Source organism: Coturnix japonica, chromosome 22 (genome assembly GCF_001577835.2).
Source record: "Coturnix japonica isolate 7356 chromosome 22, Coturnix japonica 2.1, whole genome shotgun sequence".
Taxonomy (NCBI): domain Eukaryota; kingdom Metazoa; phylum Chordata; class Aves; order Galliformes; family Phasianidae; genus Coturnix; species Coturnix japonica.
The window spans coordinates 1,551,399-1,569,056 of record NC_029537.1 but is presented as its reverse complement, the minus strand read 5'-3'; the positions used below and the strand labels follow the sequence as shown (position 1 = coordinate 1,569,056).

The window sequence follows — 17,658 nt, the reverse complement described above, 5'->3', positions numbered from 1 at the left end:
GGGCTCCCGGTTTTCTCCCTCTCCCTGGCAGCGGAGGGCGCGCAGTTGTGGCCGTGCGCGGAGCCGAGCGGAGCTCCGGGTGGGGAACGGGATGAGCGAGTTACGGCAGCGGGTGTGTGGGGATCGGGAGCACGAACATGAACGTGAACATGAGGAGAAGGTGGGTAACAGCATCGGGGTGAAGCCCTTCTGCTGAGGGATGGGGGTGTAGAGGGGCTGGGCCTTGGTTCTGGGGGCTGCCCCTGACGCAGAGGCCTTAGGCCTGGTGTGGTGTTGTTCCTCACTCTGTGGTATATGAGGTTTAATAGAGCATCCCCAGCTGGAAGTGGCTCCATAGGGCTCCTCCTTGTGTAGAAATAGCGGTGGTTTAATGGGGTTTAATGGTGGTTTGATGACGATCGGCCTTGAAAGGGAGATCTGATGGTTTTCGTGTAGTGTTTCTTTCTGCTTCCATCCTAAATACTGTGTTCAGATCTTGGTGTTGCTTAGATCAGCTGTGCTATCCCATCCTGGGATGTGCCTATGACTGTACATCCTTGTGCATCCCGAGCTGCTGGGGGCACCCAGCCCATTGCAGGGGGTCTCAGGTCCAAACCATGCTGTGATTCCATGGTTCTGTGATCTTTAAGGACCCTTCCAACTCAAATCCGCATCATTCCGTGGCTGTATGATCATCCAGGACCTTCTCAGCCCATTCTGTTTCTTTAAGCATCCTTCCAAGCCAAACCCAAGTCCTGTGATCTTTAAGGAGAGCTCCAACCCACAATGACAATAGCAGGACACGGGGAAATGGTTTTAAGTTAAAAGAGGGAAGATTTAGGTTGGATGTTAGGGGGAAGTTCTTCACTAGGAGAGTGGTTAGGTCCTGGAACAGGCTGCCCAGGGAGGTTGTGGATGCCCCGTCCTTGGAGGTGTTCAAGACCAGGTTGGATGGNTAGGTCCTGGAACAGGCTGCCCAGGGAGGTTGTGGATGCCCCGTCCTTGGAGGTGTTCAAGACCAGGTTGGATGGGGCCATGGGCAACCTGATCTATGGGGTCTCTATGGGGATCTATGGGGTCTCCTGGGCAACCTGATCTAGTAAATGTGTATGTTTGGTGGCCCTGCTAGGCAGGGGGATTGGAACTACATGATCCTTGAGGTCCCTTCTAACCTGGGTCATTCTGTGATTCTGTAACCCAAACCATTTCAACTGTTCTACAGCCTTTAAGGTCCCTTCCAACCCAAGCCATGCTGTGATCCTCTGCTTTACTCAAGTGTAAAGGAACAAGAGGAATAAACAGTCCAAAAAGAGTTTATCTAAGCAGATTATAACCTCAGGATCACAACTGGGGGGAAGAGCGGTTCTTTGCTGTCTTCCAGTTCAGTGCATTGGGGCAGTCCAATGCTTGCCCTTAGTAGCACCGTGTTGATATAATTCCTCTGCTGATGCATTAAGTGTGAAGTTGTCATGCAAAACTCTCTTCTTCAGTCAAAATACTGGTTTAAATGCCAGGTTAACGCTTGTTGGGAGCTGTGTTTGAGTAAACTTGCTGGTTCCAATGTGCTTAAGGTGGGTATTGAAATGGAGAGCACAGACAGCATTGAGAATGGATTTCCTTCGTGTAGATCTGTGGTTTTGCCTTGTTTTTGTCTCTTATATGCAGCCGTCCAACATCCAGATCTCCATAAGACCGCTCTTATTTCACTGCTGTGCCCAGAGCAAGATGTAACCTCTAGATAAGCTCATTTGTCTCACTTGGAATTGACTTTGCAGCAAAAAATCTTCAGGGACTTTATATATTCCAGAACTTCAGTGGGAGTTGGAAGGCGTCCCTCAGAAGCCTGCAAGCACCAGTGCTGCTTCACTGGTATGCAAACAAACTCCCTCAGCCAAGCTGCGATCTTGCTTTAGCTGCTTGTGATGTCTTCCTAAGGAAGGTCAGAGGGCTGCTATTTTGAGTGCAATCCTGTTATCTTCAGGCAAGTACACTTTTTAACCACATTGAGCCTCCTAAAGGGCTTCTCTAATATTACCTTGGGGTTGATAGTTTGAAGCGTCCATAGGAAAGAGGGTAATATTCGTGTTGGCTTGAATGAGTTGCAAGGGGGGGAAAAAAGCTGTTTTCAGCTAATGAAGAGCAGCTCCTCCAAGGTGCTGAGCATCATGTCTTAATAATAGCAGGCAGCTGCAGGAGGCAGAGAATTTCCCCATGCTGTTACAGCAATTCTGGTAGGAGGTTACCTGGTAACAGCAATACTGTATTAGAAAAACTATACAGCATTGCATTCTTAGGGCAATAATATGCTTCTGTGGCAGGCTTGTCTTCTATATCATTAAACTGTTGTGTTTTAGAGCTTGGTAATGCCTGGAAGAGGCTGGGAATGATGGATATAAAGCCAACACAGCAGAATTTCATGTGCTTTATGTGCCCAATATTGCTGTCAGGAGAGATCCCCGTTTCTGCTTTGTCATTCAGTTGGCATTGCTGTAGTTCATCCATGCATATTTGTATTTTACAGAAGCTTATCTGCTCAACTTTTCAGCTTATTGAAAGAAACAAGTGAAAAGGAGATGGAAATATCCAGGTTGGTTTTAAGAGTAGACTCGGAAAGTTGTGTTTTTGACTCAGTTTGATAGCGGAAAGGAGGAGGGTGGTTTCACTTTCTGGTCCCATAAGCCTCGCACAGCGTCACAGCTTTGATGTTGTCCTCCCCTTTGACACAGAGCAATGCGTGTAGCAGAAACTGTGCTGCTTCAGTTGAGCCCATCATGCAAGAACGTTCCAAAATCAGTTTTGTAGAGCTGTTGTGCAACACGCAGCCTTTGTCTCAATACGAACAAGGCAACATCTGTTTGATGAGTGAACTCCATCTGATCTCTCTAGTTTAAAAAGCAGGGAAACTTGTGCTTGGTGCCCATTCTTTTTGCCCAAATAAGTGCTGTTAACTGTTGATGTTGTTGGGAGATGATTGATACAAGTTCTATTTCTTGTTAGATAAACCCCTTCCACTTTGTAGACTCATTCCTTTGCCTGGCAGACCCATGCTTTATGTAAAGCTGGAGGTCAGAACCTTCTCTCCTGTGTTGTGACGATCCCATGAAATCACATTCCAGATTGAAGAGCAAAGGTGTAAAACAAACTTGTTTCACAATGTGTGAATGGAGCCTCAAACACTTCTGCTCTTCTAATGGCATCCTAAGATCCCTCCTCAGCAGTGACCTGAGAACAGAAGGTTTTCCCTTTTCTTTTTTCCCCTTCTTTTGCTCGGACATTGCAGTGGTGGTTGCCTGAAATCCAGAGAGGATCTGGAGCATCTTTCCCATAGAAGGAGCAGAGGGCAGGGCTATTTAGAGGCAGGCTTATCTGAGCTGCAGCTCACACCCTTACGTCACTTGTGGTTGTGTTTACCCACTTCTTTGTCACAGGCAGTCAGTGTCTTGCTGGAACATGCTGTCTCTCTTCCTGGGCAGCATTTGTGTACTGTGTTCCACCTGCAGCAGTCAGGGATGCTCATTTCTTGTAGAAACAGTGAGTGCAAGGAGTGTTGTTTCATTGGCACGAGGCATTAAGGAGCAAGGGCAAAAGGTTTCCATACTTAGGTTTTGTTTTCCTTCAGGTGCCATTCACTGCTTCTTTTTGCTCTCCTTCGAACAGCCTTCCTCCTAGTGATGCCAGACAAGTTTAACCCCTGGGAAGATGTTTGAAGGATTGGATGAATCCTTCCCATCTGCAAGGACTGAGCGAGTACGGAGACTCTCAGCACTGAGCTTAAACACTGTTACTCAACCCTTTGGGCTGCTTCAGAGCTGCCTTTTGGTTCCCATCTTTATGTAAGGGTGAGGTGATTTATTTCTGGCTGCCCCAGAGGGCCACATTTCCAAAGCTCACCTCTCAGCAGCATTGGGTGAGTTGCTGTTATCTCCAGGCAGGTGGCTGAGCTGCTTGCTAAAGCATTCTTATAGAATTGGGAGCTTCTTCCTGAGCTCCTTCTCACTGCTCCAGCAGTCTGAGGTTGAGGTCAGGGCTCAGCCCACTGACAAAGAGGGAAGCTGTGATGATGTGCTTGTGGTTCCCTTCCTGGAGGGGCTGTGTCCTTCCCTAAACAGATCAGCTTCCTTGCCTACCGACTGCATACTGTACATGTAGCAGTGAGAAAACTACTCTATCCTCCTGCTGGTTTTTAATGAGCAGTGCTGACAGCACATGCAGACAAATCCCTTAGGAAATCACCTTCCGTGAAGGTGTATTATTTCCATGCAAACCATGACACAAATACACGTTTCCTTTCTTAACAGAAAGAACATCTGCCGCTTCCCTTTATATTGAGGACATGTCTGCAGAAATATGGGGGTGAAAAAGGATTATCCTGCCTTCTAATACTGTTTTTACCCCACACGTGTCAGCCTGTGTCCCTGCTGGTGATCTCCTTCATGTGAATATTCTCTGGTTTGTGTTTTCCAGGGTTAGAAAGACTATGATTGCCCTTTAGAACAAGCCCCCTTATGGTAGCCATGTCTTCAGAAGTATGTTGGAATTACTCTTAAGCAGACTGAGCTGAGTCCTTTCTTTGATTACTTCAAATAAAGCCAGCAGGAGAGATGGATAGAGGAATGGGAACAAGATGGCATCACAGGCAGCAAATTAACTGGACTAGTAAGATGTTTTTCTGGTTAGGCCTTGGAAAAACACATCTAACTCTGAAGGAATTGAGGGTCAGATGCCATCAGCCGCTGCAAGCTCTCATTTTGGAGGACAAAAATAGACTTTTCCTGTACTAACCTTCTGATGCAAATAAAGTACGTGTTGGTGCAGAGCAGTTTGTTCTCTCTTTTGTTTCTCACAGCTCTTCCAAATAACAGATCAAAACGTTTGTGTGCAAGGTGGGGTAGAACTGCTTTCAGACAACGGATCTCAGAGGTGCTTGGGAGATTTATATCTTGTTTCTGTCTCTGCAGGGATGGTGAGGGCTGCTGGCTCAATGAATGCTGTGATAGGAAGGGGACACCAATTAAAGCCAGGAGAACCCAGCACTGAAGCCTCTAAAACATCCCTTCAAGTGTTATAAGGGAGGAGGCAGGTTGTGTTTTTAACAGTAGGAAGTTCTGAGTAGGAATGCCAGAACAAGCAATCTATTTTTGTGCTCATTTGTGTACAGTAGCTTCTCTAAAGGACACAAAGCTTGCTGCATTTATCTTTCTTGATATCCTGGAATATACAGAGCCCAGAGTGTGTGCTGAGCTGGGGACCAGGCAGAGGATTAGGCAGATGAGTCACAGGGATGTGCAATTTTACATCAATCATATTTGCTGACACTGAGCTCAAGTTCTCCTGTCAGACAGTTGTTCTGCTGAATGCAAACTATGCATACCTCTGATCACATCCCACTGGCAAGCTGAGCTTGCTTGTGTTCAAAATAAAGTGAGTGGCTTCGGGAACATGAGATGGCAGTGGGTGTTTTCGTAGTTCTTTCAGCCTCTGTGCAAACATTTACCCTTTTTGTGATGTTATCTGCTACTGGTTTCAGTGCATAAGCGTGCCCTAATTTCTATGTTTTTTCAATTGAAGTATGTTTTTCAAGGGGGTTGGGGTAAGGAGTTCCGTATCACCTTGGAGGCTGGAGGTCTTTAGCATCTGCTGTCGGGTAAAGCAGTGAGAAAGGGGGATGGAGGGCAGAGCAGGCAGCTTTAATGGACACGGGACATTAAACCACTTCAGAAAAACACTGAGATTTTCATATCCGAAGCTGTTAGGTTTGTATCCATCAGACTAATTATCTTGGCCTTGGTTCTGTAAATAGCAGAGGCTTTAATAGAGTTGTTGTTCTGGATGTCAATTTCAATGCCTCAAAAAGCAACTTTATTCTTTAATGGTGTATTGGCTCTTTCCATCACTGTGTTTTGTTGGCCTGGCAGTAAGTCTAAATAAAGCAGTGCTTTGCTTCAAGCAAGGTGCACAAAGAATAGAATTTCTTCATTTAATCTACCAGCACTGAATACTGAACTGTATCTCTCGTCTTTAGGGTGGTAAAATATCAGCATCTCTACAAGAAACGATCATTTGGGCTATGGCAGAGATTTACTCTGCCCATCCCAACAGCTGCTAGCTTGGCTCTATGCAGCATCCCATTCTTCTGTCCCTTGAGCTATGCAGTTGCTTTTATCCTTCCTATTCTTGGCCAGGAATGGAAGAGAGAGACATCTGTGCTCTTTCCCTTCCTTTTGGTCCCTGAGCACTCTGTGAAACTTTTGATCCTCTGCACCACAGACAGGGAACAATTTGTCTGCCTTGCACTTAGCCCTGCAATGTTAGTGCTTTGGGAATAAGATGCAGGGATGTTGGCTTGGGTCTGCAGTCTCATTTCAGCCTTTAGTCCTTTTATCACATTGCCAGTGACTTGTGCAATTCGATAAATGCTTGGCCTGCATTAAAATTCTAGTTAAGGTTTTTGATTTTAGCTTGCACAGATAATGGCTGTTAAGTATCTATGTGCTTCCATGCTCATTTAAATGGAATCAGTCACGTTGATTTTGCTTTCATAGATCCCTCCTATTCTTGAAGGTAACTTGGAAGTCCAGAAGGAGAAACTGAACTAAAGCCAGGCTGTATTTCTTCACCCCTTCGTGAGTGCAGGCAGAAGTGTTTGTTTTAGATCTCCTCTTTGTCTCCAGCCCATGGGAATGGGAAGGAGCAAGTGCAGAGCCTGGTTAGGAAGAGGCATCGTGGATGCGATGGGTGCATTGCTGGCTCTTCTTATGCCTGCAGAAGCACCATTGTATTTTTAGCTGCCTCCATCTGACAGCACGAAGCTGTCCTCGTCTGTTCTAAGAACCTGGCCTGCAGCCCATTGCTACCTTACAGCTGGGGAGCAATTATCCTTTCCTGCCTTAGCTAAGGGAAATGCCACTTAAGTCTCACTGCTCCATTGAACTACAAATACCCTCTCGATTTGGGTGCAGCAAACCACTCCCAGTGTTTATATTGTTGGGGTCTCTGCTTTCTGACTATGGGAGAGCCCAGAGGGCTGCAGCATAACAAAAAGGATGAAGTTGTCCTGTTTGCAGAGCCCATAACACTTGGCTTCCTCCTGTTCTTTTCCCCCTCTTTTTCCAGGAGTTTAAAGTAGCTCAGAAGCCAAATGCTCTGGGTTCCACCTGCTCATTGGTCCCCAGTGATTGGCATTTTCCTTCCTTGCTTCAAGGATCATGATGCTGAAATGAGGGGCAAAATATACCTATTTGGGTCTGTCCTCTATTCCTTAGCTGGGTTAGAGGAAAGGAGTGGGAGGTTGCTTTTTCTACCCCTGGTCTTCAGTAACCTCTTGCTTCACCTTTATTTGTTTACTCCCAAATGCAGGACTTTGTGCTGGGCTCTTGAGCAATAATACAGGGGGCAGGAACAGCAGGTGGTGTCTCTTTCCTCTACAAGTTTCTCCTGTGGCCAGAGAGGATGACTGGGCTTGAGTGATAAGCCATGTTCTTCCTCTTCAGCTTTCTGAGGATGGGCTCAGTGTTATTTTTAGTACCCACATATTAAGTTAGCACTTAAAAAGTCTGTCTGGAAGCCTTGAGCCTGTCTACTTGGAGGCCTTTCTTTCTGTCTAATTTGGGCAATGCTGCATTCTTGGAGATCTGCCTGGGGATTGAGAGACCTTGTAAAAATTCCTGCTAACAAGCTTGTGTCCCTCATGCACTTGCTGTACTTTGAGATGCTTCTTAATCAACTGCAAAGTGTTTTTAACTGTTAGAGGAAACAGATCCTTTCCTGTAGTCACTGTTGAGGATGCCAGAGTGTAAAGTGCATCATGGAAATCACCTAAAACATGTAATGTTCGTGTTCTAGGTGACTGGTTTCCTGTCCTCTTCCTCCCCTGTTTGCAGAAGCAGAATGGCAGTAGGTGTTGCATCCTGAAGGGACCTTGCAGCTCCCCACCCCTGGTGTGAGATGGTTGCCCCCTTCAGCTCAGGCTTCCCCAGGTTCCATCCAGCCCGGCCTTGGGCATCTTCAGGGATGGGATACTCACAGCTCCTTCACTGGGCCAAATTCATCATTGTCACTGCACCTAATAAAGCTTTTCTCTCTCTTTAAGTTGCAGGAGTCAGAATCTGAGAACAAGCTGGATGGAGAGACAGCATCAGACAGCGAAAGCAAGTCTGAATTTGGAGGATCACCCCCAGTGCCAACATCGGATGACACTCCAGAGGTCCTGAACAGAGCTCTCTCCAACCTGTCCTCAAGGTAGCCCTCACTCAGCATTGTTCTGCTCTGCTGCCAGGACCCTTGTGTTTGCCATGTGGCTTTCCATGCCCTGGCAGTGTGGTGATGGCTGCTGGAAGTTAAATGAACAGCTCCTGTTTTCATGATGCTCAGAGAACAGAAGTGCTATCCTGCTTCATTACTTTGTTTTGGCTTTCTCTAACTTCTTTTCTTCTCTATGACTTAGATGGAAGAATTGGTGGGTAAGAGGCATCCTCACCCTTGCAATGATCACATTCTTCTTCATCATCATCTACCTGGGACCCATGGTCTTAATGACAATAGTAAGTATTCACAGCAGTGGAGGAGAAAGTTGCTGGGGCTGACAACCTCCTGTTTTGGGTTGCTTTGTCAGTTTTTGAGGAAGGAGTTGTTTCAATGCATTACATCTTGCTGCTGTCTCTTTGTGCAGGTAATGTGTGTCCAGATCAAATGTTTCCATGAGATTATCACTATTGGCTATAATGTGTATCACTCATATGACCTGCCCTGGTTCAGGACACTCAGCTGGTGAGTAGGGAGACTACTCGTCTCCCATTGCTTGTGTGCAGCTTCACCTCATTGCAGATAGGAAGCTCCATACCAGAGCCCATGGGATTGCTGTGTGTTGACCAGTGTTATATGTTAGCAGCTCTTGTAGTGGGGAAAAAAGCTTTCTCTAGATTGTGATCTATTTTGATAGAACTTGTGCTGATATAGTTGATCCCATTGTTTATGAAGCATGAATGTTTGAGTCCCATGATTTGTGCAAGGGACAGCATTGACAGTCACTGCTAAGTGACAGAAGTGGTTGCTGGGATGGATGTTTGTGGGTGATTGTGAAGCAGGGCTGAACTGGCTGCCAGAGAGAAGCTGGGGAGAGAGAGAGCAGTGCTTTTAAGGTGTATGGGTGGTGCTTTTAGCATGCAGGAATTCAGAGGCTTGTTGAGGAGTGCCACCTAAAGGCAGGCAGTCCTTGTGCATCAGGAGGCCAAAACCATACAATGTTAAGATCCAATTTAAAGTTCTGCCCATCACTTGCAGGATGATGGCTCTTTGCAGTGTATAAAAGCAATGCAAAGCCACTTTCTGTGTTTCACTCAGAGCCTTTTAGGGTTCTGCTAATGAGCATCTGCCTTTTCCACAGGTACTTCTTACTCTGTGTTAACTACTTTTTCTATGGTGAGACTGTGACAGATTATTTCTTCACCCTGGTTCAGAGGGAGGAGCCCCTACGAATTCTCAGCAAATACCATCGCTTCATTTCTTTCGCCCTCTACTTAACAGGTAGAGACCACATTTTCTGTTTTTAAACCTGTTTTAGTCTTGAAGAAGTGTTTCCTCCATTCGCTCTTTTTCTGTCTCTCACCAGGTTTCTGCATGTTTGTCTTGAGCCTGGTGAAGAAGCACTATCGCCTCCAGTTCTACATGGTAAGGTTAAACCTCAGCTGGAGGCAGAATGATGAATAATATAGGCTGCTTGAAAATGTTATGTAGATAAATACATGCTTCTGTACTGCCTGTGTGCTGTAATGCTGCCCCAGAGGAAAGCTGCTGTGAGTAGACTGTAGATCTGGGGAGATAATCTGATTATTGAGTTGAGTGTAGATTGCCACTGGGGTTGACTGGCTATGTTTCCCTTTTCCCAGATGTCAAAGACATTGCTACTGTTTGACCATCAGTGTATTTAGTTGTGCTTTCCAGTTTAATCAGCACACAGGGATGCAGCTTGGATATCCATCCGTCTGTTGCTTCTCAGCTAGTCTGGAGGCTGACTGAGATGTGTGGGATAGGAAAGGGCTAAAGAGCACTTGCTCTGGCAGAACTCTACCCAATAAAGGTCAGCTCTGGGCTTGAGCTGAAGAACATGCCACAAATCACTAGGGGTGGCTGTTCCCTGTTCCACCTAGGGGTGTTTCTCATGGTGCAGGTGCATGCTAGCACATGTGCATGAGCTGTTCTCAGTCTGAGGTAGCTAACAGCATCTGATTTCTGCCAGCGGTGCGTGTGAGCGGTGTCTCAAGGCAGGCTGGACTGCATGCTGTCTTCTCTTCCAGTTTGGATGGACCCATGTGACGTTGCTAATTGTTGTTACCCAGTCGCACCTCATCATTCACAACCTGTTTGAAGGAATGATATGGTGAGTTGCTGTGTGTTCTGAGTTGCTTTAATTTCTGCAACCTCATACAGATTATCATAGAATGATTTGGGTTAGAAGGGACCCTTAAGGATCTTCTCATTCCAATTACTCTGCTGTGGGCAGGGATGTCTTTCCCTACATCATGTAGCTTAAAATTCTATCCAAACACCATAATAAGGTCTTCCTGGAACCTCTTACCACATTTTGAGTGAAAAGCTTTTATTATTACCATTATTCTTAACAAATGACCGAGGACAAAATGCTTCCTGTTCCGAATAGAAGAGCAAGATATTGAGCAATTCCTCAGGTATTTAGGACTCACTTTGTGCAGAGAGCTGTATTAAAGCATCTGTAAATTGCAGTGCATCTCAGGCAGCGCTGTCTTTCAGTGAAGTGTTTCAGTGCCTTCGCTGCCCACCCATATCTAGCAAATGGACAGGAGAGTGCTGCTCAGCACTTGGTATTGAGCAGAGTTGCCAGCATAATGTTAAAAGCATCAGAGTGAAAGAAGGAGATTGCAACCTGCTGCCTTCCCCAGTTTACTCCTGCTGCTGTGCAGAGGGGAAACCCTTTTCAGGATAAGTGCTTTCAATCTCCATCTTCCCCAGACCAGCAGTGCCAGGAACTAATTTCAGCTGCTCTGTAGATTGCATGTTCCTGTGTGCTCCTCAGCCAGCCCAGAGTGCTTTGTGAGCAGCCTGCTTACAGCTGAAGTGTGGCCTTTCTGAGGGAAAAGAAGGCAGCTACCTAACAGCATTGCACGTGTGACAACAGAAAATGTGCTTAAAACAATCTGTTCAGGGTGCACAACATGCTCTGTAGTCCAGAGTGCTGGAGTGACCTCTGAGATTGTCCTGAGAGCTTCAAGTCATTGCTCCTAATGTGTGTGATTGCATTGGATAGGGAGGTATTCATGTGATATTTAAGCCTTGGTGTTGTCTGATTTGACCCTTCAAATGGTTTTGCTCTTCCCCCATATAGGTTCATTGTCCCGATCTCCTGTGTGATCTGCAATGACATCATGGCATACATGTTTGGCTTCTTCTTTGGCCGCACCCCACTAATCAAGGTTCGTAATTTAGTGAACAGAAGATGCATTTTAGCTTCTTCAGGTCCCGTGCTCCCTGATCTCCAGTTTTGTGGCTTTTCAGAGGTCTGAAGCAAGCCTCCAAATGAAACTTGATGCGTGCAACAGTCTGTGTTGCAGTGAGCATAGGTGCACAGTTTGTAACGATCCCCTTCTTTCTCTCCCTTTGGCAGCTGTCCCCAAAGAAGACCTGGGAGGGTTTTATTGGAGGGTTTTTTGCCACCGTTTTGTTTGGGTTACTGGTAAGTAACAATTGTGCTGCTTATTTCTTTGGCTTCCCTATGTAAGGTGACAAGGTTTGGGCTAAAAAGTGCACACAACCTTTAAGCTCTACTGGCTCTTCTCAGAAAATTTACCTTTTTCCAACTGACCTGGATTTGAATTGGTTTGTGGTTGTGTTTTGCACTGTGTCCCTTAACAGCATCTCTGCCTCATTGCTCAGGAAGACGTTAATTGTAATTTCTCTTATTGCATCTTTATTTCTTTCCTTTTGAAGCTGTCCTATGTGATGTCTGGGTACCGGTGCTTCACTTGTCCAGTGGAGTTCAACAATGACACCAACAGCTTCACAGTGGACTGTGAACCATCAGAGCTATTCCAGCTACAGGAGTACAACATCCCCCCGGTGCTGCAGTCTGTGGTGGGCTGGGTAGGACTCTATTTATTGAGACCTTATTTATTGTGATAGGAACATGAGGAAAAAAGATCAGTGTTTTATTTTGGTGGTATTCAAAGGGAGATGACAAAGGATGATGGTACATCCAGAAAAAAAGGTGAGGAATTAGTGGTGTTCCATTTGGATTGAAGACTCAGTGCAGCTCTTCCAAGTCTGATGGGACATGAACTCATTTGAAAAGCAGCTTGCCTAGAGCGTGGGTGAGAGAGAAAGATGGGCAGGAAGTGAGCAGTGCTATTCTAGGTGGAAATCCTTCTCTGACATGTTGTGTTGGCTTTTTTCTCCCTTGCAGAAGACAGTCCGGATGTACCCCTTCCAAATCCACAGCATTGCATTGTCTACTTTTGCCTCCCTTATCGGGCCATTTGGTGGCTTCTTTGCTAGTGGATTTAAGAGAGCCTTCAAAATTAAGGTGAGGATATGCACCGTTATCTGCAGTAGATTATATAAAGACTGAAATTGCCACTCTGAACAGTCTCTCCAAGAAGACAAGTTGGGAGTTTTGGGAAGGGAGAGAATGTTCAGTAACAGAGCAGTGGGGCATGATTCAGTTTTTGGGTATTTTTTGCTTTTTTTTTGCTTAGTTTTATTTAATGGATGTGGGGAGAGGCCTTAAAATCTCAACTGCAATATTCCAGACACTGCTTTGGTGCAGAATTGGAGGTAGATGATTAAAGCATCCTGACTCAGTCAGGATATTCTGCAGTCTGAGGCTTGCTTTGATGTATTATAGGCTGGTTTTAGATACGGACGGTCTCTATGCAGCTAAGATAAAGGCAGGGCACATTTGCAAGAGATCAACATTGGCCTTCCTTGACCTGTGAGTGAAGCCTTGTAGTCCTCAGGCACTGGTGGCCTTCATAAAGGAGAAACTTTTAGAACCAGAGGAGAGATCAAGCAAAATTTCTTCTTATTCAAACTTTTGACTTCTGGGAAGAATTAGAGGAGGGGTGTGAGCATGGCACATAAGTGTACTTAAGTAAATACAGGTAATGGGCATCTGAAATGTTAATGCAATCCTTTCTGCTTTGCACAGGACTTTGCCAACACAATTCCAGGGCATGGAGGTATCATGGATCGCTTTGACTGTCAGTATCTGATGGCTACCTTTGTGAACGTGTACATTGCAAGCTTTATCAGGTATTTATTGCTTTTCAGTGCACAGAAGCTGTACTGAAGGAAATGAGGAACTGAATTTACACGAGTGTTTTTATTCTAGAGGGGGAGCAGCTGTTAATAGCACAAAATCCAGGGCCCTATTGAAACAGATTAGGTTTGGTTGTTGTTGGTTTTGTTTATAGCTCAGCATTCTGTCTCTTTGTAATCCATTTTCCCCATCTCCAAATTGGATTCCCTGGGAAAAACTACTGTGAACGAATAGGCATTTGGGTTCCCAGAGCACTGGGACTCACTGGTAACAATGTCTTTGTGTTTCAGGGGTCCTAACCCAAGCAAACTGATCCAGCAGTTCTTAACCTTGAGGCCAGACCAGCAGCTGCACATCTTCAACACGCTAAAAGCACACCTGCTTGACAAGGGAGTGTTAGTTGGCTCAGAGGACGCATAGACAGCCATGTGATTTGGAACAGGACTGAAAACAGACAAGCCTCCCCACGGAAATTCCTGGCTTGCCTGATTTAAGACAATAACAAGGCCTCATTTCACTGTAACTTTTCTTCCTTTCTTGGTAAATGTCTGCATTTGTGTTGGTTTTTCTTTTTTTTTTTTTTGATATATAATATATTTATATAGCTTCGGTTCAAATGAGCAAATCTGAATTTGTAGCTGGAAAGGAATGAAGAATTGGAAGGAGTTGGGTGAAGTCAGAGGTTACAACTGTCCTTGTGGTCAGTTCTCAATCACTGATGCAGACGTGGGTAGAGCTGAACTTTTCCTGTGAGTGCTTTTATGCAGGGAATACACAACTGTACTGTCCGTACAGCTGGCTCTGCCTATGGGAGCCATGAAGATGAAGCCATACAGCACCCCTGGGTGCTGTGCCAGGCTGTGTTTGTGGTGGCAGCTCTGGAGACCTTAATTTTCTCCAGTGGTAACTGTGAATGTTCACTTTCCTAGGAGGTCACATACACACATGCCTGTGTGCAGCCCCTTGGAGATTCTGCACAGCAAGCACAAGGCTCAATTAGTTGGAAGAGGACCTTGTACTAACCCAGCAATAGTTCCTCTGCCCAGTTGGGCATGTGTCTCTATTGTCACTTGCTGTTTCTGCCAGTGCTTCCCACATTCTCCTCTTCTAGCTGATATTTTGGCTAATAAGATCTTTTTTTAACCTATGAAATAGGAAATTAACCAGGGAAGAATTGAGAAGCTGGTAGTTGCTTGTGGGAACATGGGAGGTTCAGATTGCTTCAAAACTGCATCAAGTAAAAAGGTTTTAAAGAACATCTAAGTTTCATTGAGTAAATCCTGCCAAGTAAAAACAACCTTGTAAATAACCTGGTTCCCATTTCCTCACTCAAATAACCTTTAAGAGACATCAAACCACGCTTTTCTTTGTCTTTTCCATTTCTTGATGGTTGGAAAGCCTACACTGGGATATTATACCCAGCTTGGAGAGCAGTTTCCAACTTGGTTTTGTTTCTGAAACATGCAGGTTGGGGCTCCAGCATCACACAGGTGCTGTCAGCTGGGTATTGCATTTTTCTTTCAGGGATCATGGCTGTCACCTGTTTGTTACTTGAGTTCTACATGTTGTGCTGCTGAGTTTTCCCACGGTCTGTGTTGCATTTCAGTCTGGGTTCATTTACCTGCAGGCTTCTGTCCTGCTTTGCTTGCTGAATCTTGTCACCAATAGGTTGCACTTAATAGCTGGTGGTTTTATCAAGCTGTTTTCCTTTATTTTGTCATACTTTTTAACTATTTTAACGAGCCCTAAAGGTTGCACAACTTATTTGCTCTTTTAGTGACCACATAGTGAGATTATCCCCGACTTATTCTAGGTTTTATGCAATGTTCTCATGGAGATTTTACTTCTTCTCATAATTTGTGCACAAGAGAGAGAAAAACTTTTCCTTATTTTAACCCAGGGAGCAAATGTCAGGGAAAGATAATACAGAAATACGTTGTTTTCAAATGATTGCTGTCATAAACCTTATACACAGACACTCCCCCCCCTTCACATGGAGACTTTACATGCTGCAAACCAGCAAAGCATCAGCAGGAAGTAAAACACCTGCAGCTTTTTCATATTCTCCATATTCTGATTCTGCTCTTGCTTTCATCCACCCTAATAGAGTGGACAGGAGAGCACAAGTGTGCTTGTGTAAATACATGAGTAGATCCCAGTCTTTCTCTTCTTTCTCTACAACTCTGTGTTGTATATTCTGCTTTATCTCCCTAAACAGGAGCTGTGGGGCAGAAGTGTGTGCCCGTTGCACTGCAAATACAGGTGTTGGTCAAGAGAATGCACTGTATAGAAGTAACATCTAATGGCAAGGCTCAGGGCTGCTCTATGGGATCAATTCAGGATTGTGTTTCATTAACACCAACAGTAGAGATGCTTTCTTGGATCAGTTGTGGAGCCTGATCTTATCCAGCCTGAATCAGGCAGGGATTTATTTAGTGTTGGCTCAGAGGATGTTGTTCCAAGCCCTGCATTAGAAAAGCAGAGGGGAGAATGAAAATGCTTCCATCTTGCTTTGCACAGAGAAGATATTCGGGCAGCGTTTTGCTATGATTTATCTGAATTCAGGTAGGCCAGGTGAGGGCTCTTGAACTGGGAATAGATTTGGAAGCAACAGGGTGTTGTGTAGTCCCTGAAAGCAGCTTTCCCTGTGGTTAGATGAGCTGGTGCTCTCCTGGATTCTCACTTACACCTGCCCAAACCCCTTATACTGTGCTATTGGGGCCGAAGTATGTCCTCAGAGGAAGCTACAGTGTTGATAGATACAACAAAAGCTTACTGCTCTTTATAACCATGCGTTTATCACACAGGTCTCTAGTCTCCTGCTCAAACCTTTCGCCCTTCTTTAGTTGTAATTAGCGGGGCAAAAACAAACCCTAACCTTTGTGCATGCTTTTGATTTGAAGTAGCATTCGGGCTTTATTCGTGGTGCAGTGCTGCGTGTGGACGCTGGAGGGCAAAGCAGCCGCATTCATGGGCTGTGTTGTGCTATGAGAAGCAGCATTGATGCCTGTGGGTGACTTTCTGCTGAGCTCGCAGCTTCCTTCTTCCTTCCTCCCCAGCAGTGCAGAGAAGGGCGAGCTTAAAGCTACATGGAAATGGTGCGCTCAGGTTTAGTTGTAATCGAATAGGACTGCTGCATTCATATGGGAAATAGAGGAGGAAATGGGAGGAGAGCTCTTCTCACTGCTTTAAGCCTTGCAGGAGCTTAGCCTTGCTGCCAGGACTGTAGCTTTGGAGGCCACATAGACACTGGGTAAGGCAGTGCGTGATCCTTATGTGGTTTTCCATCTGCAGGACTCAAGCTTGGGCATTGCACAGTCGTTTTGCTCTCATTGAGCTCCATAGCTGGAGCTGTTCCTCCTCTTGAGCAGCAGAGCAGCGAGGCTGAACTCTAAGCATCCATTGTGGTTATCTAGGGTAGAGGATCGGATGCTGGTGTGCCCTGCAGCATTGATGGGCTGAGTGGTTGAGCACTGAGTGGGTTTGGGTGAGAATTTGCTTCTCTGAGCCTGGCTGTGGGTGTTACATCCTGTACCCACCTCTGTGTGCTGTTTAGGCCTTGGTGGTGATGGGCTCTGGAACTTACTGATGCTGACATGGAGGGGTCTTTATGTGGCTCACAAAGCTGCAGATCCCACAGCATCAGCCAGCACTTGGTGCCAGATTGGGGACTGCCAGTGTCAGAGATGTCCAGGTGTGTTCTGATGGCAATGCATGTCCCCATCCCTCCTCTGCCCACTCAGTCCTATAGGAAGAAGGCAGAGCCCTGTGGAACCATCCCTACACCTCATCCAGACCTCTCTGCCTCACAGACAGCATCATATGAAGGCCCCCTTGGTTCTGCCCTCTGTACCCATCCCCAGCTGCATTCTGTGTTCCTGTAGTGGTTGTAGGCTCCTATTCTCCAGACCTGACCTGGCCATTCCTCCATCTGCTTCTTTCTCTGTGCATCGTTCTTTCAGTTCATGTTTTAGCTACACATGTAGAGTTGCCTTTCTTTGACAGGATGTCCGAATGTGATATATTGTATATTTTAAAGTATTTACCCTATTTATATACTATATGTTACTGTTAAATAAATATAAGTTCCATTGTCTATAGTGGAGTTTTATTCAGCCATGCAAAGAGAGATCCTGCTTTGCTTTCCTATCCCCCATTTCTTGCTCTCCTTCCTGGGGTGCTGTGGGGTGGGAGCTGCCATTAGATCACATCCCCATCCCATAAAGGCTGAAGGAAGCACTGCCACGTGCTGCACACCCACTCTGTGTTTGTGGGCTGCTTGCAGGCACACAGCATTGAGCTGAACTGTATAGGTTTGGGTTGAAGCTCTTGCTGTGCTGTTTCCTTTCCGGAGGGGAGGGAGGTGCAGTGTAGCATCCTGTTCACACGGGGCT

The 17,658-nt window shown here is 45.7% G+C and overlaps 1 protein-coding gene across 2 annotated transcripts; it reads left to right on the top strand.

Annotated features, from left to right (window-relative positions):
- Window positions 1–16: 16 nt before the first annotated feature.
- Window positions 17–17,360, top strand: CDS2 (CDP-diacylglycerol synthase 2). 2 transcript variants are annotated; one of them, XM_015883014.2, is made up of 13 exons: window positions 17–160; window positions 8,075–8,217; window positions 8,423–8,519; window positions 8,648–8,745; window positions 9,362–9,501; window positions 9,587–9,645; window positions 10,272–10,354; window positions 11,336–11,423; window positions 11,615–11,683; window positions 11,938–12,090; window positions 12,410–12,529; window positions 13,154–13,257; window positions 13,555–17,360. In XM_015883014.2, exons 1-13 carry the CDS (start codon window positions 92–94, stop codon window positions 13,682–13,684), a joined length of 1,353 nt encoding a protein of 450 aa, XP_015738500.1. In that variant the 5' UTR covers window positions 17–91; the 3' UTR covers window positions 13,685–17,360. The 2 variants fall into 2 exon arrangements, with proteins under 2 accessions (XP_015738500.1, XP_015738499.1); XM_015883013.2 differs by having other exon boundaries at window positions 8,069–8,217.
- The last annotated feature ends 298 nt before the right edge of the window (window positions 17,361–17,658 follow it).

Excerpts from the sequence above, each read along its gene's own strand:
- CDS2 (XM_015883013.2), top strand. The coding sequence starts at position 92 with ATGAGCGAGTTACGGCAGCGGGTGTGTGGGGATCGGGAGCACGAACAT. Across the intron at positions 9,502-9,586 it reads TTTCGCCCTCTACTTAACAG|GTTTCTGCATGTTTGTCTTG; the intron begins GTAGAGACCACA and ends GTCTCTCACCAG. Across the intron at positions 11,684-11,937 it reads CCGTTTTGTTTGGGTTACTG|CTGTCCTATGTGATGTCTGG; the intron begins GTAAGTAACAAT and ends TTCCTTTTGAAG.